Raw genomic sequence first — 24,875 nt, 5'->3', positions numbered from 1 at the left:
CCCAATAAAGTTTATATGTGACAATTGACAAAACAATTTGAGGTAGCAAAAATAGTTTCTCCGTTGCAGCACTGATCCCTGCTTTTTTGCTGCTAACAACCTGGCTTCTCCTGATTTAACCTCTTATTATTGAGAGCTATAGCATGAAGAAGACTGGTGATGAACCCACCAATTGCTCATTTGAATTCATAAATCATACTATTTTGTGTGTTACCACCAGGTAATGCTGATTCATTTCTCAGTTCTCAAGCAAGGAATAGGCCTACGTTTAGAAATTTGTGACATTCATTCAATATGAGTACCGCCTCCCACAACCCAAATTTGTTGAGAATCGCTGTTCTAAGTGTAACAGTATAACTAACTAGCTAGCTGTTTCACATCCGTTACATAAGCTCTAAGGGAACCACTGTTGTTGAGAATCGCTGTTCTAAGTGTAACAGTATAACTAACTAGCTAACTGTTTCACATCCGTTACATAAGCTCTAAGGGAACCACTGTTGTTGAGAATCGCTGTTCTAAGTGTAACAGTATAACTAACTAGCTAACTGTTTCACATCCGTTACATAAGCTCTAAGGGAACCACTGTTGTTGAGAATCGCTGTTCTAAGTGTAACAGTATAACTAACTAGCTAACTGTTTCACATCCGTTACATAAGCTCTAAGGGAACCACTGTTGTTGAGAATCGCTGTTCTAAGTGTAACAGTATAACTAACTAGCTAGCTGTTTCACATCCGTTACATAAGCTCTAAGGGAACCACTGTTGTTGAGAATCGCTGTTCTAAGTGTAACAGTATAACTAACTAGCTAGCTGTTTCACATCCGTTACATAAGCTCTAAGGGAACCACTGTTGTTGAGAATCGCTGTTCTAAGTGTAACAGTATAACTAACTAGCTAGCTGTTTCACATCCGTTAACATAAGCTCTAAGGGAACCACTGTTGTTGAGAATCGCTGTTCTAAGTGTAACAGTATAACTAACTAGCTAACTGTTTCACATCCGTTACATAGCTCTAAGGGAATAAGCTCTAAGGGAACCACTGTTTCACATGTTGAGAATCGCTGTTCTAAGTGTAACAGTATAACTAACTAGCTAGCTGTTTCACATCCGTTTACATAAGCTCTAAGGGAACCACTGTTGTTGAGAATCGCTGTTCTAAGTGTAACAGTATAACTAACTAGCTAGCTGTTTCACATCCGTTACATAAGCTCTAAGGGAACCACTGTTGTTGAGAATCGCTGTTCTAAGTGTAACAGTATAACTAACTAGCTAGCTGTTTCACATCCGTTACATAAGCTCTAAGGGAACCACTGTTGTTGAGAATCGCTGTTCTAAGTGTAACAGTATAACTAACTAGCTAGCTGTTTCACATCCGTTACATAAGCTCTAAGGGAACCACTGTTGTTGAGAATCGCTGTTCTAAGTGTAACAGTATAACTAACTAGCTAGCTGTTTCACATCCGTTACATAAGCTCTAAGGGAACCACTGTTGTTGAGAATCGCTGTTCTAAGTGTAACAGTATAACTAACTAGCTAACTGTTTCACATCCGTTACATAAGCTCTAAGGGAACCACTGTTGTTGAGAATCGCTGTTCTAAGTGTAACAGTATAACTAACTAGCTAGCTGTTTCACATCCGTTACATAAGCTCTAAGGGAACCACTGTTGTTGAGAATCGCTGTTCTAAGTGTAACAGTATAACTAACTAGCTAACTGTTTCACATCCGTTACATAAGCTCTAAGTTACATAAGCTCTAAGGGAACCACTGTTGTTGAGAATCGCTGTTCTAAGTGTAACAGTATAACTAACTAGCTAGCTGTTTCACATCCGTTACATAAGCTCTAAGGGAACCACTGTTGTTGAGAATCGCTGTTCTAAGTGTAACAGTATAACTAACTAGCTAGCTGTTTCACATCCGTTACATAAGCTCTAAGGGAACCACTGTTGTTGAGAATCGCTGTTCTAAGTGTAACAGTATAACTAACTAGCTAGCTGTTTCACATCCGTTACATAAGCTCTAAGGGAACCACTGTTGTTGGAATCCCCTCCCTCCATCTCTGTGCTCCCCAGTAAGTAGGCTGCTCATTGGCAGGTTGTTTTGATGGCTATATTGAAAGTGATTCTGCAATGACCTTGAATGTGCCCATTGTAATGCTTGCTAGGATAATGTAATAACCATCCATCTTATTTATCTGGAGAGGCCTAAAAACCTTAAGGTGTTGGGTGTGTCACTACACAACAAGGGGAACATTAGTTTGCCTGTATCATTGGGTGCTTAGCTCCTGACTTGTGGTGTATCGTACAGGCTCTCTCAGACCTTCCCTATACTGTGCTAATGACAGATACAGCATCATCTTCAATGACCCTAGACTGCCCTCTCCCCTCTGTCACCCCTCTGCTATCCTATAGAATCCCTAACGACCAGGCCCAAACCACCTTACCCTCCCCAGTCCCAGTCCATTCATCCATGAACCACTCCTATCATCATCCCTCTCAGAGATGCAAATGGCCATCGCATGCCTCTCTTAATGAAATGAAGGAGTCAGTTAACTGAATGACTAATGGAAAGCTAATAGGTGGCTGTTAGTAAAGCTTCTTCATTGGGAGCTATTTGAGGATGTGTAATGGGTGTGATGGTGCAGCCCTCTCTCTCTGCCATGGCAGGTACGGCTAATGATATCATAACCTATGTGAATTGCTAATCGCTGCATTTGCAAGGAATTACATGCCAAGCTGTGTGTGTGTGTGTGCCTGTGTGTGTGTGTGCATGTGCCTGCGTGTGTGTGTGTCTTGGCCTGGGCCTTAGAGCTTTCTGGATAATAACTATAAATATCTCCAACAGACCAGAGAGGGAGTCCCACACACACAGCCTAGCGTACTAGGAGTGTGTACTTGGTTGAAGCTATAGTTCTCCTGTGAATAGATCTACAGTGTTTAATACCATTATACCACCTAGTAGTGTACGTGCATTTCTTAGGAAATAAGGCCTAGGCTTATACAGTATAATATGTAACTTTGGACTGGGAATCTAATGTTATTCATGTTTATACCATGGCATTGTTGAATACTTGTTTCTGATTGGCTTGAAGGGCATTCTAGAGTGTGAGTTATTTAAGTGATAATGCCGAGAAGCCGGTTTTTGGAGGGTATATTGGCCCTGGTGTTGTTAGGCTCGAGACCAAGCCAATATATCCTCTAAAACCAGCTTCAAGGGCAGTATCACTTTTATACAACCAGTTACCAACATATTCAAATAATGATTGACATGTTTTCAATAAAAACATTATTGTTATGAATTTATTCATACTATTTCAACCTTCCACAAGATATAGTCACGACACAAATCTAGGGTTGCTACCCAAGAAGGCTGGTCGTTCGTTCAATCGGTTCGGTTGCCTGAGACGAGACCCAGTCGTTTAGTCTTTTTGTTCTGTATCTACAGTATGGACGTGACCCAGTCTTTTTGTTCTGTATCTACAGTATGGACGTGACCCAGTCTTTTTGTTCTGTATCTACAGTATGGACGTGACCCAGTCGTTCAGTCTTTTTGTTCTGTATCTACAGTATGGACGCGACCCAGTCTTTTTGTTCTGTATCTACAGTATGGACGTGACCCAGTCTTTTTGTTCTGTATCTACAGTATGGACGCGACCCAGTCTTTTTGTTCTGTATCTACAGTATGGACGTGACCCAGTCTTTTTGTTCTGTATCTACAGTATGGACGTGACCCAGTCCTTTTGTTCTGTATCTACAGTATGGACGTGACCCAGTCTTTTTGTTCTGTATCTACAGTATGGACGCGACCCAGTCTTTTTGTTCTTTATCTACAGTATGGACGTGACACAGTCTTTTTGTTCTGTATCTACAGTATGGACATGACCCAGTCTTTTTGTTCTGTATCTACAGTATGGACGTGACCCAGTCTTTTTGTTCTGTATCTACAGTATGGACGTGACTCAGTCGTTGAGTCTTTTTGTTCTGTATCTACAGTATGGACGCGACCCAGTCTTTTTGTTCTGTATCTTCAGTATGGACGCGACCCAGTCTTTTTGTTCTGTATCTAGAGTATGGACGCGACCCAGTCTTTTTGTTCTGTATCTACAGTATGGACGCGACCCAGTCTTTTTGTTCTGTATCTACAGTATGGACGCGACCCAGTCTTTTTGTTCTGTATCTACAGTATGGACGTGACCCAGTCTTTTTGTTCTGTATCTACAGTATGGACGTGACCCAGTCTTTTTGTTCTGTATCTACAGTATGGACGCGACCCAGTCTTTTTGTTCTGTATCTACAGTATGGACGTGACTCAGTCGTTGAGTCTTTTTGTTCTGTATCTACAGTATGGACGCGACCCAGTCTTTTTGTTCTGTATCTAGAGTATGGACGCGACCCAGTCTTTTTGTTCTGTATCTACAGTATGGACGCGACCCAGTCTTTTTGTTCTGTATCTTCAGTATGGACGTGACCCAGTCTTTTTGTTCTGTATCTACAGTATGGACGTGACCCAGTCTTTTTGTTCTGTATCTACAGTATGGACGTGACCCAGTCGTTCAGTCTTTTTGTTCTGTATCTACAGTATGGACGCGACCCAGTCTTTTTGTTCTGTATCTACAGTATGGACGCGACCCAGTCTTTTTGTTCTGTATCTACAGTATGGACGTGACCCAGTCTTTCAGTCTTTTTGTTCTGTATCTACAGTATGGACGCGACCCAGTCTTTTTGTTCTGTATCTACAGTATGGACGCGACCCAGTCTTTTTGTTCTGTATCTACAGTATGGACGTGACCCAGTCTTTTTGTTCTGTATCTTCAGTATGGACGTGACCCAGTCTTTTTGTTCTGTATCTACAGTATGGACGCAACCCAGTCTTTTTGTTCTGTATCTACAGTATGGACGTGACCCAGTCTTTTTGTTCTGTATTTACAGTATGGATGTGATCCAGTCTTTTTGTTCTGTATCTTCAGTATGGACGCGACCCAGTCTTTTTGTTCTGTATCTACAGTATGGACGCGAGCCAGTCTTTTTGTTCTGTATCTTCAGTATGGATGTGACCCAGTCTTTTTGTTCTGTATCTTCAGTATGGATGTGACCCAGTCTTTTTGTTCTGTATCTTCAGTATGGACGTGACCCAGTCTTTTTGTTCTGTATCTTCAGTATGGATGTGACCCAGTCTTTTTGTTCTGTATCTTCAGTATGGACGCGACCCAGTCTTTTTGTTCTGTATCTACAGTATGGACGCGAACCAGTCTTTTTGTTCTGTATCTTCAGTATGGATGCAACCCAGTCTTTTTGTTCTGTATCTTCAGTATGGATGCAACCCAGTCTTTTTGTTCTGTATCTTCAGTATGGACGCAACCAGTCTTTTTGTTCTGTATCTTCAGTATGGACGCAACCCAGTCTTTTTGTTCTGTATCTTCAGTATGGACGCAACCCAGTCTTTTTGTTCTGTATCTACAGTATGGATGTGACCCAGTCTTTTTGTTCTGTATCTTCAGTATGGATGCAACCCAGTCTTTTTGTTCTGTATCTTCAGTATGGACGCAACCAGTCTTTTTGTTCTGTATCTTCAGTATGGACGCAACCCAGTCTTTTTGTTCTGTATCTTCAGTATGGACGTGACCCAGTCTTTTTGTTCTGTATCTTCAGTATGGACGTGACCCAGTCTTTTTGTTCTGTATCTTCAGTATGGACGCAACCCAGTCTTTTTGTTCTGTATCTTCAGTATGGACGCAACCCAGTCTTTTTGTTCTGTATCTTCAGTATGGACGCAACCCAGTCTTTTTGTTCTGTATCTTCAGTATGGACGCGAACCAGTCTATTTGTTCTATATATACAGTATGGACGTGACTCAGTCGTTCGTTCTAAGTGTTCCATTGCCATAATGGCTGGCAAAGTTCTTATCCCTTGCTTGCTAGCTTGCAGAGGAGCAAGCCAACAACACAGCTAGCACAATCACCTCATTGAAGCTGGAAAGACTGCAAACTAGCTTAAGTTTGACCTTTTTCAATTTACATTTCTTTGTATATATCCATAAAATGACTGCTGGCTGAAAAACGCTGCCTGTCTGTCTGTCTTGTCCCGACACGTTCATTACTATGGGACAGCTGGACATCGAATTTGAATATTTTTTAATTAAATTTTTAATTAATTTTAATTTTACCCCTTTTTCGCCCCAATTTCGTGGTATCCAATTGTTGTAGTAGCTACAACTCCCGTACGGGCTCGGGAGAGACGAAGGTTGAAAGTCATGCGTCCTCCGATACACAACCCAACCAGCCGTACTGCTTCTTAACACAGCGCGCATCCAACCCGGAAGCCAGCTGCACCAATGTGTCGGAGGGTACACCGTGCACCTGGCAACCTTGGTTAGCGCGCACTGCGCCCGGCCCGCCACAGGACTCGCTGGTGAGCGATGAGACAAGGACATCCCTACCAACCAAGCCCTCCCTAACCCGGACGACGCTAGGCCAATTGTGCGTCGCCCCACGGACCTCCCGGTCGCGGCCGGTTACGACAGAGCCTGGGCGTGAACCCGGAGACTCTGACGGCACTGTTGGCGCTGCAGTACAGCGCCCTTAACCACTGCGCCACCCGGGAGGCCTCGAATTTGAATATTGAAGCAATCTTACAAATGTCGGAGAGACAGACAGCAAGGTTTATACAAATCTCCACTGTTGAAATCTAAATGTTAGTCTGAAAGAAATATGAGATAATGTCTAGATGCTTTTCATAGTGGAGATCAAGTTTATAAATTGCTTGGCTGGGTTGATGAGACAATGGATTGCACTGTCAGATGGAACAGAGTATTAGGCATTTTAAAGTCATAGATTTAACCGGTGGTAACTTGTAGAATAAACACAGAATGGAATGCGGTTTTAACCAATCAGCATTCAGGATTAGACCCACCCGTTGTATAATTCCCTATATTAGCACGGTAGAACTCAATGGCTATAGTTCATTCTTACATGTTCTATGTTTGAGCTGCTTTTTAAAGCAAAACTTGAATTGAAAACTTTATTGGCATTGTTGAATCAGATTTTCATGGCAAGCTAGGACTGATGGTTTAGTTAGCCTAACTAACAAGTTTGTTTGTTTGGTTACCACAGCAACTACTGTAATCTAGTAAACTTGCTAGCTACTTCAGTAGATGTCGAACACATTTCTACCGGAAAATGAACACATTTCTGCTGGAAAACTAACAAATTTCTACTGGAAAATGAACACGTTTCTAGCGGCAAATGTGTTAAATTATAGATGGGCTATGCGTTCTCAGGAAAAAAAACTGTTGAAGGTCAGTTCCACTTTGCTAGTGCATCGTGGAACACACATTCCACGTCATCCAATATTTTCCATAGAACGCATAGCCCCTCGTTGATTATCCCTCACATAAGGAATAAGAACACTAGATTTTTTAATTCAATACAACTTTATTGATAGTGTTTCTATACAGAATGGATAATTCCCTGTCGTTTCCCTCTTCCTAATCTGTAGGCCTAGCCTACCACACATGGTCTGCAGAACATTAGCCTAATTAGGCTATGGTATTAGACTTAACTCTGTAACATGTCTGTCCTTCTGCCACCCACATTTCTCCACCTCCGCTCCTCCATCCAGATACAGGCAAGCAGTACCCTTTTCACACTGAGCCAAACTAATCTGAGCTGTACTGGGCTGGCCATTTGCCTGGTTACACATCCAACATAGAATAAGAAAATAGTGGTATCAGAGCCAGACTGTAAGGACCGCCGCCGGACAGGAGAAGCAGGTAGAGTCAGACATTTATTCGGGAACAGACAAGGAAACAAGACAGGAACAGCGTCGGAACCTGGGTAACACGGACATGAGATAATTAATCCCGAAGCAGGGAACAGAACTTGGGAACAGACAGATGTAGAGAAGGTAATGACATAAGTAATTGAGTCCACGTGAATCCAATGACTGCTGATGCACGTGACGGGGGGAAGGCAAGTGTGTGTACTGATGGTGGTTTGAGTGCGTAATGCTGGGGATCCTGGCGCTCTCGAGGGCCAGGGGGAGGAAGAGCCGGAGCAGGCGTGGCACAAACAGTATGGTTTGGGTCAACCCTATGTGAATACAGCCCAGTTAAATGCCATATATTGTACTACTGCAGCTCTGCCTAAGGCCCTGCTGCCATGTGACCTGCTAGAGCTGTGTGCCAGCCAGGCTGTGACAGCACAGGTTAAAGTGGACCAGGTCAGAGAGTGAGGATGGAGGACCTGTAAGCCCTGTTAGCCCACTGAGTGTCACTTCTGTTATTAGCCTCTCCCCGGGACAAGAGGTTAGCGCCAGCACACCTTACCTTTCCTCTCCTACCCTGTGAAGGATCATTAAGGCCTGATGCTCTTTTTAATTGGTTCAGGAAGCATCGCCGTGCAGTGTGCCCCCTTTCATTTATCAACTACACCTCTCTACCTCCCCCTCTCTCTCACACACAAACACTCCATCTGTCTCTCTCTCTCTCCTCTCTCTCTATACCTCTTTCCTCACTCTCCATGCATGACTTTAAATTGGCCCACAGCCATAGGCCTAATTAACAGGCCTAATCTCTTCCCCACCTCCTGACAGACTAATCTATATTCCATTAACCAGGCAGTAGGTTTGGTCTCTGGTTAGGCTATGGTTGGGAACTGGGAAGGTGAGTAGTGTTGTATACTGCTGGTATTATCCCTCTCACAACACAAAGCCAAGAACTATTCTTAGGGACGTTATGCACAAAGACGCGACACACTTTCCTGTGAGGAGTGATTTTAAGGAAGAGTCGACGTCAAAGGTTGACTTCTAGGTAGACTTCAGATATTTTTAAAAGAAAAACGTTTAGGCAAAGGCTGAAGTGAGAGAGAAGCAGTGGGTCATCTCTATTATTCCTGCACTATGCACTTTATTACTCATCAAAAGAAAAGTAGGCTGTCATTGATTAAAGTTCTAGGGATCAGTACCACACACCGTCTCCTATATTTGCTGTGAAGGAACACTATGTTCACTTGCTCAGCTCTCGATGTTACAACAGCACTTTCGTACTAGCTTATACAACCAGCATTACAGCACTACCTAGTGGGTGAAAATATAGGCTAACTGTTGATATGGTGGGTCTTGTGGGCTCTATGATTGGCTATGTGTGTGCACAGTTATAGTGCGAGTTCCATCCTGTCCTAGGATGATAAATGTCAATTTCCCTAACGGTGTGTTAGTGGAGTCCTACTCAAAGGCCCACAGAGGGAGGCAGAAGTAAGAGTGGCAGGCACACTAATACAGGCTCTGAGTCTGTGATGAGGTTATTATGGACTGTTTAGAGACTCACACCTGTGCCTCTGGATCCCTCTTTATCTCTTTCTGTCTCTTTTACTCTTTCTTTCTTTCTTTCTTTCTTTCTCTCTTTCTTTTTTTTATTTTTTTACTCCCCCCCTCGTCTCTCAATTTAGAGGGAAGCCCTCCCAGCACACTAATTTCTCTGCCGGGAGGCCTATTTGCATGTTAACCGTTGGGTTGCCAGCCTAGAGAGACAATACACCCTGTGCAGAGTCAGTCGCTGGCAGCTTAAAGCCTTCCTGTGTATGAATCTACGTATACATGGGTGTTATTGAATCTCTTCCTAGCTCTCTCTCTCTCTCTCTCTCTCTCTCTCTCTCTCTCTCATTGAACAGCCTGTTATGTAGTCTTTTGCATTATGATGTTGTCCCAGACTAAAAGGATGCTGTCTGTCCGTCCCAGTGAACCCCTCAGTGTACTATAAATCAGCGCACTGTACTCCAGATCAGGTGTTCAAATGTTCATGCTCAACATGCAGTACATAACATGGTTGCATACCGTTTAGGCCTAGTCTCTGAAAGAACTGTTGTTAAAATATCTTCCTGAATTACTCTATAGATACAGTATTTTTACCTGTTCTTCTTGACAGTGTTTTAACAGCTGTGAATTTAATGTTTTCAGGGGATCTGTGAGAGTGAGGCTCTGTCTCTGTGAGAGTGAGGCTCTGTCTCTGTGAAAGTGAGGCTCTGTCTCTGTGAAAGTGAGGCTCTGTCTCTGTGAGAGTGAAGCTCTGTCTCTGTGAGAGTGAAGCTGTCTCTGTGAGAGTGAGGCTCTGTTTCTGTGACAGTGAGGCTCTGTTTCTGTGAGAGTGAGGCTCTGTTTCTGTGAGAGTGAGGCTCTGTTTCTGTCACAGTGATGCTCTGTTTCTGTGAGAGTGAGGCTCTGTTTCTGTGAGAGTGAGGCTCTGTTTCTGTGAGAGTGAGGCCCACTGCCACTACACGATAGTTTATTCCTGTTGTATGGGATGCTCCCTTCTGGCATGTGACATGTTCTCGCTCCACTGCAGGGATGATAATTGACATGTTGTGTCATTTAGTTCCCTTCGCTCCATTTCTCCTAGAACAGGAGTCCATCTCCAAAGGCCTAGCCTGACAGCTAGTCTATGTCAGATGCCCACTCAAACATGGGGAGAACACACATACAGTGGGGCAAAAAGGTATTTAGTCAGCCACCAATTGTGCAAGTTCTCCCACTTAAAAAGATGAAAGAGGCCTGTAATTTTCATCATAGGTACACTTTTGGAAATTTGGAGAAAAAAATCCAGAAAATCACATTGTAGGATTTTTTATGAATTTATTTGCAAATTATGGTGGAAAATAAGTATTTGATCAATAACAAAAGTTTATCTCAATACTTTGTTATATACCCTTTGTTGGCAATGACAGAGGTCAAATGTTTTCTGTAAGTCTTCACAAGGTTTTCACACACTGTTGCTGGTATTTTGGCCCATTCCTCCATGCAGATCTCCTCTAGAGCAGTGATGTTTTGGGGCTGTTGCTGGGCAACACGGACTTTCAACTCCCTCCAAAGATTTTCTATGGGGTTGAGATCTGGAGACTGGCTAGTCCACTCCAGGACCTTGAAATGCTTCTTACGAAGCCACTCCTTTGTTGCCCGGGCGGTGTGTTTGGGATCATTGTCATGCTGAAAGACCCAGCCACGTTTCATCTTCAATGCCCTTGCTGATGGAAGGAGGTTTTCACTCAAAATCTCACGATACATGGCCCCATTCATTCTTTCCTTTACACGGATCAGTCGTCCTGGTCCCTTTGCAGAAAAACAGCCCCAAAGCATGATGTTTCCACCCCCATGCTTCACAGTAAGTATGGTGTTCTTTGGATGCAACTCAGCATTCTTTGTCCTCCAAACACGACGAGTTGAGTTTTTACCAAAATGTTCTATTTTGGTTTCATCTGACCATTAGACATTCTCCCAATCTTCTTCTGGATCATCCAAATGCTCTCTAGCAAACTTCAGATGGGTCTGGACATGTACTGGCTTAAGCAGGGGGACACGTCTGGCACTGCAGGATTTGAGTCCCTGGCGGCGTAGTGTGTTACTGATGGTAGGCTTTGTTACTTTGGTCCCAGCTCTCTGCAGGTCATTCACTAGGTACCCCCGTGTGGTTCAGGGATTTTTGGGATTTTCATAATCACTAGTTAACTACACATGGTTGATGATATTACTAGATATTATCTAGCGTGTCCTGCGTTGCATATAATCTGACTGAGCATACAAGTATCTAAGTATCTGACTGAGCGGTGGTAGGCAGAAGCAGGCGCGTAAACATTCATTCAAACAGCACTTTCGTGCGTTTTGCCAGCAGCTTTTCGTTGTGCGTCAAGCATTGCGCTGTTTATGACTTCAAGCTTATCAACTCCTGAGATGAGGCTGGTGTAACCGAAGTGAAATGGCTGGCTAGTTAGCTCGCGCTAATTGTCGTTTTGTTGCTGGTTCGAGCCCAGGGAGGAGCGAGGAGAGGGACGGAAGCTATACTGTTTCACTGGCAATACTAAGGTGCCTACAAGAACATCCAATAGTCAAAGGTTAATGAAATACAAATCGTAAAGAGGGAAATAGTCCTATAATTCCTATAATAACTACAACCTAAAACTTCTTACCTGGGAATATTGAAGACTCATGTTAAAAGGACACACCAGCTTTCATATGTTCTCATGTTCTGAGCAAGGAACTGAAACGTTAGCTTTCTTACATAGCACATATTGCACTTTTACTTTCTTCTCCAACACTTTGTTTTTGCATTATTTAAACCAAATTGAACATGTTTCATTATTTATTTGAGGCTAAATTGATTTTATTGATGTATTATATTATGTTAAAATAAATGTGTATTTTGTATTGTTGTAAATAAAAAAATTGTCCGATTAATCGGCATCGGCTTTTATGGTACCCCAATAATCGGTATCGGGTTGAAAAATCATAATCGGTCGACCTCTAGTAAGAACGCACACAGACACATGAGCACACACACAGCACAGGCTAATTTATCTAGATATGGGCATGGGGACAAACACATGGGCACTAGATTGGAGTTAACACAACCTACTGTGTACATTGTGACCTCCCACACATACTCTACGTTGGACTTTAACCAGTCGTATGTTATTCCTACAGTTGTACAGTTCAATGTTTTGTCGTGTTTGTAGTTCCAATGTTTGTAGTTCCAATGTTCTTCCACAAAGTTAGGTGTCTGGCAGGTTTTTTAAGAGAGTTGTGCTCAGACATTGGCTGGAGATGGCAGAGGCAAATGATATTGCAGCTAAGTCAGGAAGTAGGGCTTTCCTTTTAGCTTTCACCTTTGTTTGCCACTACTGATGAGAGGTTAAATACATCAGTCAGTCTCTCTTTATTTCCTACCTCTCTTTCCCCTTCTCTTTCTCTGTAGTTTCCCCAACGCCTAACAGAAAGTTAGGAATATTGACATAGATTCTGACTTACTTAAGGCCTACTAATCATACTAGTCTACGTATTAAACCGATAAAGCAACACAGATCAGCTATGTGAAGTAGGCCTTTGTCCTTAAGAGCTCAGTGCCCCTTTCAGCTATTATCCATGTGAGATAATTCTGCTCTAATATCATTAAACGGTGTTAAATTTCAGCCAGGGAGAGAGCTGATGCTCTGCTGCAAATGTCCTTCCCTTAGCCACATAGTCATGTAGCCTTTAGCCTGTAGCTTACAAGTCTGTAGCTTCAGACCTGTTACTGTTATTTCTAACTAGCAGGGAGCTAACTATCCATCTCCAGGTACTTGGCCTCCCCCTAGCCACATAGCCATCGAGGCTAGCCATAGCCTGTTGCTTACCAACCTGTTCCCAGTTACTTCTGACTAGCAGGGAGCTAACAGTCAATCCCCAGGCTATGTAGCCCTTTGTGTAACCTGAGAAGGGGCTTATATGTTGTGCACAAGATTTCAAACGAGAGTTCACTGTGAAAACACAGTCGTGCTTTTAGAGCAAGATGTATGTCTCCTTAAGTTTGTGAGTGTGTGTGAGCGCGTGCGTGTCTGTCTGGTGATGTGTGTGTCTCCACTCTGGGACCTAACCCTGTGCCAGGCAGGCTCCAGGCCAGCCAGGCATGTCTGTGTGTTCCCCTCCCAGCACCATGTGCCTGCTGGAGCACATGGCCCTTGTGTCATGTTCCAGGGAGCCCCCTCCCTCTCTTCCATTGCCCCTCCAGTGACTGTCAGTCATGGAAGGGACAGAAGGCTCGTCACGACCTGTCCTATCACATCTTGCATACATTTGTGTGTGTGTGGAGGGCTATCCTGTCACCTCTTGCGAGAGGGATTCTCATCCTGGTGGGAAGTGAACACGGCTGTGTGGCTGGGTGGCCAGCATCTGTCTATGTCTCTTTCCCCACCAGAGTGTGTCTGAGACCACTGCTTTACTGACAGTCTCAGGGAGTGAGCTCTCAGTGTGTTAGTGTGCTGTACTAGGGACAGTGCTGTGGCTTTTTAGCCTCATGGTTTCATGGTTTTGCACACGTTAGTTGTTTCCTGTTTGGTTGTTTAATAGTGTATTGTTTAGTTTTTTCTCATAGTGGATTTTCATGTTATGATTCTGTACAACATAAAATTATGTCATTCAGTTTCTTGTGTATACTGTTTTTTATGTATAGAGCAATGTGCAACACATGCAAGCCTGCATTCCATTTATGTTAATCTCTGTGCTTGTGTAGAAATCCAGTGCTTTTGGGGTTAAGTTGTGAAAGTTAATGTAATAACTGCTAGCACCATCTGCTGGCCTACTTCCTCACAAAGAGAGAGTGAGTGAGTGAGAGAGTGAGAGAGAACGAGTCTGGATTTTAACGACATCTCTAATATTCATGCTGATGCATTTTGCTGCTTTGTGCTGCTTTCATTTTCCACCGCTCTGCTGCTGGAGACTCCAGCTCCTCGCCATACACACCCCAACACGGGAGAGGGAGGGCAGAGAGGGAAGAGGAGAGGAAAACTAGTGGAAAAAGGAAAACAACCAAGCAGGCTAGCTAGCTCAAAACCCTTTTTGTGTACAAAGGAGTAGCCTACCTTACCCTGGGATGTAAGAGAAAGAGGCACGAACGAAGGGAGCAAGAAAAAGGAACGAGTAGAGCGAGTGGACGGAGAGAGCACGCGATTGCTGGCGGAGGGGAATCACTGAGAAGAGAGGAGGGTAGAGCGAGAGAGCGACGCTGACACTCACACCACGACCCGCCTGCCTGAGCCGGACGGAGCTGAAGCACGCAGTAGCAGCAGAATGAAACGAGCTTCCTGGACTGCCACTACTTCGCACCTCTTCTGGCGCAACCAGCCCTGCTCCCAGCTCTCCCAGTGATCTAACAGCCCAGCCCCATGCACTCCTACTGAGCCTGAGCCCTGCCCGCTAGGGGAGGAGAGGAGGCTCCACCGCCCGCTTGTACGCTGCCTGTGGAGGGGGGAGGGGGTGGACACGCAGCTCAAGCAAGACAAACTGTCGAACGAGAGAGAGAGTGAGCGAGTGAGAGAGAGAGAGACAAAAAACCCGGCGAAAGGGCAAGGCTTTTGTTAGGTGGTTGGAGAGAGAGGGGGAGGAAGAACAAAAATTGAAAAAAACATGTCTACAGTGAAGAGGCCAAGAGGAAGGGTAAGTGAGCTGCACAGAGAGAGAGGGGAGGAAGGGTAAGTGAGAGAGGAGGGGAAGGGTAAGTGAGCTGCACAGAGAGAGAGGGGAGGAAGGGTAAGTGAGCTGCACAGAGAGAGAGGAGGAGGAAGGGTAAGTGAGCTGCACAGAGAGAGAGGGGAGGAAGGGTAAGTGAGCTGCACAGAGAGAGAGGGGAGGAAGGGTAAGTGAGCTGCACAGAGAGGGAGGAGGGGCCACACGACAGGAACTGAACAACTGAACAACCTCCTCTGCTACTGGCTCATGCTGCCTGCCTGATGCAGCTCCACTGTCGCCATCTTGAACTCCTTGTTGCTGCTCTTTCCCATACTAATTTGCTTAGCTGTGCTAGCTATGCTCTCCCTTCACTACCCCCCTCCTTTCACTTTATCCCTCGTTTTCTCTCACCCCCCAACCCCTTCCCTCCATGGATTCCTCCCCACCTCTGGTTCGATGCAAAAGGCGGTGTGTGTGTGTGTGTGTCACAAGATGAGTACATCAGTCACACAGCGTTCTGCATGAGGAACTGAGGGAAGTAAGGGGTTAGTGAGTGAGTGAGTGAGCGGACTAACTGGCCCAAATGTCCTGGCTATCTCTATCTCTCTGTAGTCTTTCCTTACTGTAATAGTGCAAAGTGTTTTCATGGGAGCGTGTGGTGGCAGAGAGAGAGATTGAAATCACTGCAGTGCTGGCAGCCTGTAATTTCAGTTATTTATAGTCGTATTACACAGCTGTAGAGCACTTGGTTTTGGTGCATTTTTCTTCTCTCTCCCTTTCTCATTCACTTTTTATACAAACTCTCATTCCCGCCCTCTGCCCTTGCTCCCCTTTGCTCCTTCCCTCTTTTCCCTGTTCTTTACCTTGACTTTCTCTTTCCTCACCCTCTTTTTTTTACCTTGAACTTGGATAATGAGAATATTTCAGTTCTGGGAAATGATTTCCACTAATAGCCTGGGCAGCACATGTTAAACATAAACAAGAGCTGCAGCTACAGAATTATATCTTCCAAATGAACTGTCATTTATTTCTCCCCTCCCCCTGCTTTGTTTGTGGCAGTTCAAGATAATTCTCTTTATTTAGCAGTCAGGAAAGCAACTGGCTGTGCCGTGCTGTGGCTCGGCCTCGGGTCATGTAGCCATCCACTCTGACTGCAACACGTTGAGATTAGCTCATCCATTTATAGGCTCTGGGCCCACCTGAAGGGAATAAACCTCAGCCCATGTGTTATTCCCATTTTATCACGTATCAGCCTTGTCTATATTATTTATTCTAGTTTGGCTGAATGTCTGTGTGCTGGTCCTGCCTGTCTCTGTTTCTTTGTGTCTGTCTTAATGAAAGTTTGTGCTGCTGCAATCTATGTGACTAGGGGGAAAAATGTGTGGCTAGCAGAAAGTTCAGAGAGCAACACTTTCAGTATGTCTGTGAGGTAGTGGGGTAGAGACACAGCAGCAGAATGGGATATTCTGGGGACTGGTTGTTTGTCTTTAAAAGGCTATCAAACCTATGTCAAGGATATATCATTATCAAGCCTATGTCAATGCTATATCATTATCAAACCTATGTCAAGACTATATCATTATCAAACCTATGTCAAGACTATATCATTATCAAACCTATGTCAAGACTATATCATTATCAAACCTATGTCAAGGCTATATCATTATCAATCCTATGTCAAGGCTATATCATTATCAAGCCTATGTCAAGACTATATCATTATCAATCCTATGTCAAGGCTATATCATTATCAAGCCTATGTCAAGACTATATCATTATCAAACCTATGTCAAGGCTATATCATTATCAAACCTATGTCAAGACTATATCATTATCAAGCCTATGTCAAGACTATATCATTATCAATCCTATGTCAAGACTATATCATTATCAATCCTATGTCAAGACTATATCATTATCAATCCTATGTCAAGACTATATCATTATCAATCCTATGTCAAGGCTATATCATTATCAAGCCTATGTCAAGACTATATCATTATCAAGCCTATGTCAAGGCTATATCATTATCAATCCTATGTCAAGACTATATCATTATCAAGCCTATGTCAAGGCTATATTATTATCAAGCCTATGTCTTGGCTATATCATTATCAAGCCTATGTCAAGGCTATATTATTATCAAGCCTATGTCAAGACTATATCATTATCAAGCCTATGTCAAGGCTATATTATTATCAAGCCTATGTCAAGGCTATATTATTATCAAGCCTATGTCAAGGCTATATCATTATCAAGCCTATGTCAAGGCTATATCATTATCAAGCCTATGTCAAGGCTATATCATTATCAAGCCTATGTCAAGGCTATATCATTATCAAGCCTATGTCAAGGCTATATCATTGTCAAGCCTATGTCAAGGCTATATCATTATCAAGCCTATGTCAAGGCTATATCATTATCAATCCTATGTCAAGGCTATATCATTATCAAGCCTATGTCAAGGCTATATCATTATCAAGCCTATGTCAAGGCTATATCATTATCAAGCCTATGTCAAGGCTATATCATTATCAAGCCTATGTCAAGGCTATTTCAAGGCTATATCATTATCAAGTCTATGTCAAGGCTATATCATTATCAAGCCTATGTCAAGGCTATATCATTATCAAGCCTATGTCAAGGCTATATCATTATCAAGCCTATGTCAAGGCTATATCATTATCAAGCCTATGTCAAGGATATATCATTATCGAGCCTATGTCAAGGCTATATTATTATCAAGCCTATGTCAAGGCTATATCATTATCGAGCCTATGTCAAGGCTATATCATTATCAAGCCTATGTCAAGGCTATATCATTATCAAACCTGTCAAGGCTATATCATTATCAAGCCTATGTCAAGGCTATATCATTATCAAACATATGTCAATGCTATATCATTATCAAGCCTATGTCAAGGATATATCATTATCGAGCCTATGTCAAGGCTATATCATTATCAAACATATGTCAATGCTATATCATTATCAAGCCTATGTCAAGGCTATGTCATTATCAAACCTATGTCAAGGCTATATCATTATCAAGCCTATGTCAAGGATATATCATTATCGAGCCTATGTCAATGCTATATCATTATCAAGGCTTAGAGGGTCTAATAAGAGAGTTACACCCAACTAGCTAACAGTGTTGTTGTGACTTCTGCTGTGTGTGTTTTCTAGACCAGCTGGCTGTTGTTTTCAGTGTTCTCTGTCTATGTCTCTCTCTCTCCCCACGTCACTAAGCAGCAGTGTAAGTATACAGCTTGATTGTTATGCACATGGGGGTTTTTCAGCGCTTCACTGATTCACTTTTGTAATCCCATTCCTTTGTGTTTACAACATTTCCTTATTGAGCCTGACTGGGTGACTTGACTCTCATTCCAGGCAGAAAAGCTGATATGGTACATTTCACACTTCTGTTCCTGAGGGGGAAGATGATGTGTGAGAGAGGCTGTGGAGGGTTAACTGAGGGGGAAGATGATGTGTGAGAGAGGCTGTGGAGGGTTAACTGAGGGGGAAGATGATGTGTGAGAGAGGCTGTGGAGGGTTAACTGAGGGGGAAGATGATGTGTGAGAGAGGCTGTGGAGGGTTAACTGAGGGGGAAGATGATGTGAGAGAGGCTGTGGAGGGTTAACTGAGGGGGAAGATGATGTGTGAGAGAGGCTGTGGAGGGTTAACTGAGGGGGAAGATGATGTGTGAGAGAGGCTGTGGAGGGTTAACTGAAGGGGAAGATGATGTGTGAGAGAGGCTGTGGAGGGTTAACTGAAGGGGAAGATGATGTGTGAGAGAGGCTGTGGAGGGTTAACTGAGGGGGAAGATGATGTGTGAGAGAGGCTGTGGAGGGTTAACTGAAGGGGAAGATGATGTGTGATAGAGGCTGTGGAGGGTTAACTGAGGGGGAAGATGATGTGTGAGAGAGGCTGTGGAGGGTTAACTGAAGGGGAAGATGATGTGTGATAGAGGCTGTGGAGGGTTAACTGAGGGGGAAGATGATGTGTGAGAGAGGCTGTGGAGGGTTAACTGAGGGGGAACATGATGTGTGAGAGAGGCTGTGGAGGGTTAACTGAGGGGGAAGATGATGTGTGAGAGAGACTGTGGAGGGTTAACTGAGGGGGAATGTGAGAACTAGGAGCTAAATGATCTAACTATTCAGTCCGAAATTCAGGAATGTCGGTTTGGTTTGGCTATATGAGAACATGAACATAGTGGGGGGGATTAGTGTGTGTGGGGTGGGGGGGGGGTTAAGGTGTGTGTGTGTGTGTGTGTGTTAACGACCACAAGATCATCCGCTTCGCAGGAAATGACATTAAGATCAGGGCGAGAGTCCTTTGTAATACACAGCTCTTTCCAGTCTTGCTATTAATGCAGATGTATGTATGTTACAATGACATCATCCTGTTGGTATATGTGTTCCCTCAGTCTGATTAATATCCCCCCTCCTCTCTCTCCTCTTCAGCCTCCCAAGAACAAGAATGCTAATGGTCCCAACAGCCACACAGCAGCGCGGGTCCTCAGCCCCCCGATGAAGAGCAGCTCATCCTCCTCGTCTTCGTCCTCCTACAGCTCGTCGTTGGAGAAGCGGGCCCAGCGGAAGCTGGTGAAGGAGCAGAGGGAGCAGCAGCAGCAGCAACTGATGGAGGAGGCTGGGGAGGACAAGCAGCAGAAGGCTAACAGGATCATCCATGAGGCCATTGCTAAGGCCCGGGAGAGAGGAGAGAAGAACATCCCCAGGGTTATGAGTCCAGAGAGCTTCCCCTCTGGGAGCTCCTCAGCCCACAGGAGAGAGAGGGACAGAGACAGAGACAGGGAGAGGGACCGAGGCAACAAGACCAGGACCAAGGCCTCCAAGAAGGCCTGCATTGTGTCTTCGTCCAAGCCCAAACAGAAGGCCAAGATCGGGTAGGTGTCTCACTGACCTTGTTCTCATATGCCTCACTATGCCCTTATAACACCACTACCTGTATGGCATGATATAGGGCCACGGTGTTGTATTTCTTTTGAAAAGTAATTTCAGTGGCCTTCCACATTAAATCTACCATTTTGTTTTTGCTCTGCATCCTGTCTAAAGCAAGTTGTGTCACACTGTCAATTCTCCTTTACCGCTTGGCTTCCTTAGTGCCCATTCATTTCTGGAGCACAATAGAATAGCTCGTTGACTATCTGCTAGCAGCTGCCAGCTTGACAGACATAGCTGCTCGTAAAATAGTAGCTGCCAAGATGGCAGCTCAAAGTTCATTTTAAAATTCATGACACAGACAGACAGGAATAAGCAACAACGGCTGCCGTTAGCATTTAGGCTAGCTTGCTGCAGATAGGACAGCAAGGTTAGGACAGAGACTAGTAGATATAGGGATTTAGTATATACTGTATGCAGTTCCCTTCCCCCTGTACAATAAAACGGTGCTGTTATACTGTAAGCCACACCCAGTGTGAGCTCATGTAATAGTTGACCTGAGACGGAGAAAGACAGGCAGCTAGGCTTGGAGACAGGAAGAAGGCTGGCTGTGAGTCAGGAAGACTGGCAAGCTGACTGGCTGGGAGGCAGAAAGACAGGCATGCAAGCTGGGAGGCAGGAGGACATCCAGGTAAGCTGGGAGGCAGAAAGACAGGCATGCAAGCTGGGAGGCAGGAAGACATGCAGGCAAGCTGGGAGGCAGGAAGACATGTAGGCAAGCTGGGAGGCAGGGAGACATGCAGGCAAGCTGGGAGGCAGGGAGACATGCAGGCAAGCTGGGAGGCAGAGAGACATGCAGGCAAGCTGGGAGGCAGGGAGATATGCAGGCAAGCTGGGAGGCAGGGAGAAATGCAGGCAAGCTGGGAGGCAGGGAGACATGCAGGCAAGCTGGGAGGCAGGGAGACATGCAGGCAAGCTGGGAGGCAGGGAGACATGCAGGCAAGCTGGGAGGCAGAAAGACAGGCATGCAAGCTGGGAGGCAGGAGGACATCCAGGTAAGCTGGGAGGCAGAAAGACAGGCATGCAAGCTGGGAGGCAGGAAGACATGCAGGCAAGCTGGGAGGCAGGAAGACATGTAGGCAAGCTGGGAGGCAGGGAGACATGCAGGCAAGCTGGGAGGCAGGGAGACATGCAGGCAAGCTGGGAGGCAAGGAGACATGCAGGCAAGCTGGGAGGCAGGGAGATATGCAGGCAAGCTGGGAGGCAGGGAGAAATGCAGGCAAGCTGGGAGGCAGGGAGACATGCAGGCAAGCTGGGAGGCAGGGAGACATGCAGGCAAGCTGGGAGGCAGGGAGACATGCAGGCAAGCTGGGAGGCAGGAAGACATGCAGGCAAGCTGGGAGGCAGGGAGACATGCAGGCAAGCTGGGAGGCAGGGAGACATGTAGGCAAGCTGGGAGGCAGGAAGACATGCAGGCAAGCTGGGAGGCAGGGAGACATGCAGGCAAGCTGGGAGGCAGGGAGACATGTAGGCAAGCTGGGAGGCAGGGAGACATGCAGGCAAGCTGGGAGGCAGGGAGACATGCAGGCAAGCTGGGAGGCAGGGAGACATGTAGGCAAGCTGGGAGGCAGGGAGACATGCAGGCAAGCTGGGAGGCAGGGAGACATGCAGGCAAGCTGGGAGGCAGGGAGACATGCAGGCAAGCTGGGAGGCAGGGAGACATGCTGGCAAGCTGGGAGGCAGGGAGACATGTAGGCAAGCTGGGAGGCAGGAAGACATGCAAGCAAGCTGGGAGGCAGGGAGACATGTAGGCAAGCTGGGAGGCAGGGAGACATGCAGGCAAGCTGGGAGGCAGGGAGACATGTAGGCAAGCTGGGAGGCAGGGAGACATGTAGGCAAGCTGGGAGGCAGGGAGACATGTAAGCAAGCTGGGAGGCAGGGAGACATGCAGGCAAGCTGGGAGGCAGGGAGACATGTAGGCAAGCTGGGAGGCAGGAAGACATGCAGGCAAGCTGGGAGGCAGGGAGACATGTAGGCAAGCTGGGAGGCAGGAAGACATGCAGGCAAGCTGGGAGGCAGGGAGACATGTAGGCAAGCTGGGAGGCAGGAAGACATGCAGGCAAGCTGGGAGGCAGGGAGACATGCAGGCAAGCTGGGAGGCAGGGAGACATGTAGGCAAGCTGGGAGGCAGGAAGACATGCTGGGAGGCAGGGAGACATGCAGGCAAGCTGGGAGGCAGGGAGACATGTAGGCAAGCTGGGAGGCAGGAAGACATGCAGGCAAGCTGGGAGGCAGGAAGACATGCAGGCAAGCTGGGAGGCAGGAAGACATGTAGGCAAGCTGGGAGGCAGGGAGACATGCAGGCAAGCTGGGAGGCAGGGAGACATGCAGGCAAGCTGGGAGGCAGGGAGACATGCAGGCAAGCTGGGAGGCAGGGAGACATGCAGGCAAGCTGGGAGGCAGGGAGACATGCAGGCAAGCTGGGAGGCAGGAAGACATGCTGGGAGGCAGGGAGACATGCAGGCAAGCTGGGAGGCAGGGAGACATGCAGGCAAGCTGGGAGGCAGGGAGACATGCAGGCAAGCTGGGAGGCAGGGAGACATGCAGGCAAGCTGGGAGGCAGGGAGACATGCAGGCAAGCTGGGAGGCAGGGAGACATGCAGGCAAGCTGGGAGGCAGGGAGACATGCAGGCAAGCTGGGAGGCAGGGAGACATGCAGGCAAGCTGGGAGGCAGGGAGACATGCAGGCAAGCTGGGAGGCAGGAGACATGCAGGCAAGCTGGGAGGCAGGAAGACATGCAGGCAAGCTGGGAGGCAGGAAGACATGCAGGCAAGCTGGGAGGCAGGAAGACATGCAGGCAAGCTGGGAGGCAGGAGACATGCAGGCAAGCTGGGAGGCAGGGAGACATGCAGGCAAGCTGGGAGGCAGGGAGACATGCAGGCAAGCTGGGAGGCAGGGAGACATGCAGGCAAGCTGGGAGGCAGGGAGACATGCAGGCAAGCTGGGAGGCAGGGAGACATGCAGCAAGCTGGGAGGCAGGGAGACATGCAGGCAAGCTGGGAGGCAGGGAGACATGTAGGCAAGCTGGGAGGCAGGAAGACATGCAGGCAAGCTGGGAGGCAGGGAGACATGCAGACAAGCTGGGAGGCAGGGAGACATGTAGGCAAGCTGGGAGGCAGGAAGACATGCAGGCAAGCTGGGAGGCAGGAAGACATGCAGGCAAGCTGGGAGGCAGGAAGACATGCAGGCAAGCTGGGAGGCAGGGAGACATGCAGGCAAGCTGGGAGGCAGGGAGACATACATGCAAGCTGGGAGGCAGGAAGACATGCAGGCAAGCTGGGAGGCAGGGAGACATGCAGGCAAGCTGGGAGGCAGAGAGACATGCAGGCAAGCTGGGAGGCAGGGAGACATGCAGGCAAGCTGGGAGGCAGGGAGGAGGCATGCAGGCAAGCTGGGAGGCAGGGAGACATGCAGGCAAGCTGGGAGGCAGGGAGACATGCAGGCAAGCTGGGAGGCAGGGAGACATGCAGACAAGCTGGGAGGCAGGGAGACATGTAGGCAAGCTGGGAGGCAGGAAGACATGCAGGCAAGCTGGGAGGCAGGAAGACATGCAGGCAAGCTGGGAGGCAGGAAGACATGCAGGCAAGCTGGGAGGCAGGGAGACATGCAGGCAAGCTGGGAGGCAGGGAGACATACATGCAAGCTGGGAGGCAGGAAGACATGCAGGCAAGCTGGGAGGCAGGGAGACATGCAGGCAAGCTGGGAGGCAGAGAGACATGCAGGCAAGCTGGGAGGCAGGGAGACATGCAGGCAAGCTGGGAGGCAGGGAGACATGCAGGCAAGCTGGGAGGCAGGGAGACATGCAGGCAAGCTGGGAGGCAGGGAGACATGCAGGCAAGCTGGGAGGCAGGGAGACATGCAGACAAGCTGGGAGGCAGGGAGACATGTAGGCAAGCTGGGAGGCAGGAAGACATGCAGGCAAGCTGGGAGGCAGGAAGACATGCAGGCAAGCTGGGAGGCAGGAAGACATGCAGGCAAGCTGGGAGGCAGGGAGACATGCAGGCAAGCTGGGAGGCAGGGAGACATGCAGGCAAGCTGGGAGGCAGGAAGACATGCAGGCAAGCTGGGAGGCAGGAAGACATGCAGGCAAGCTGGGAGGCAGGAAGACATGCAGGAAGCAAGCTTTGGGAGGCAGGAAGACATGCAGGCAAGCTGGGAGGCAGGGAGACATGCAGGCAAGCTGGGAGGCAGGGAGACATGCAGGCAAGCTGGGAGGCAGGGAGACATGCAGGCAAGCTGGGAGGCAGGGGAGACATGCAGGCAAGCTGGGAGGCAGGGAGACATGCAGGCAAGCTGGGAGGCAGGGAGACATGCAGGCAAGCTGGGAGGCAGGGAGACATGCAGGCAAGCTGGGAGGCAGGGAGACATGCAGGCAAGCTGGGAGGCAGGAGAGGCAGGGAGACATGCAGGCAAGCTGGGAGGCAGGGAGACATGCAGGCAAGCTGGGAGGCAGGGAGACATGCAGGCAAGCTGGGAGGCAGGAAGACATGCAGGCAAGCTGGGAGGCAGGGAGACATGCAGGCAAGCTGGGAGGCAGGGAGACATGCAGGCAAGCTGGGAGGCAGAGAGACATGCAGGCAAGCTGGGAGGCAGGGAGACATGCAGGCAAGCTGGGAGGCAGAGAGACATGCAGGCAAGCTGGGAGGCAGAGAGACATGCAGGCAAGCTGGGAGGCAGGGAGACATGCAGGCAAGCTGGGAGGCAGGGAGACATGCAGACAAGCTTTGAGGCAGGGAGACATGCAGACAAGCTGGGAGGCAGGGAGACATGCAGGCAAGCTGGGAGGCAGGGAGACATGCAGACAAGCTGGGAGGCAGGGAGGAGGAATGTGTATATTGTCACTCAGGTCATCACCAGGACTGTTATGGAAGCTGTGAATTGAACCAACCAGGGATAGAGAGAGACACTAGTTTCATAATCTCATTAAGCGAGCAGGGCTGAGAACAACATAA

At 47.1% G+C, this 24,875-nt stretch overlaps 1 protein-coding gene across 9 annotated transcripts in view; it reads left to right on the top strand.

The window, feature by feature from the left end:
* The window catches only part of LOC115125476 (chromodomain-helicase-DNA-binding protein 9-like), a 197,731-nt gene that overhangs the window by 29,443 nt on the left and 143,413 nt on the right, over window positions 1-24,875 (top strand). For 8 of the 9 annotated variants that reach the window (XR_010461738.1, XR_010461737.1, XM_065013186.1 and 5 more), the window contains one exon: window positions 19,425-19,867. Coding sequence is in view for 7 of the 9 variants with exons in the window: in XM_065013186.1 (XP_064869258.1) it covers window positions 19,425-19,867 (443 nt within the window). In the remaining 2 variants the exon portion in view is untranslated. Of the gene's footprint in view, window positions 1-14,138; window positions 14,949-19,424; window positions 19,868-24,875 lie in introns of those variants that run through there. The other variant, XM_065013187.1, reaches the window with a different exon arrangement.

This window comes from Oncorhynchus nerka, linkage group LG28 (assembly GCF_034236695.1).
Source record: "Oncorhynchus nerka isolate Pitt River linkage group LG28, Oner_Uvic_2.0, whole genome shotgun sequence".
NCBI lineage: Eukaryota > Metazoa > Chordata > Actinopteri > Salmoniformes > Salmonidae > Oncorhynchus > Oncorhynchus nerka.
This window is presented reverse-complemented; position numbering and strand designations above follow the sequence as displayed.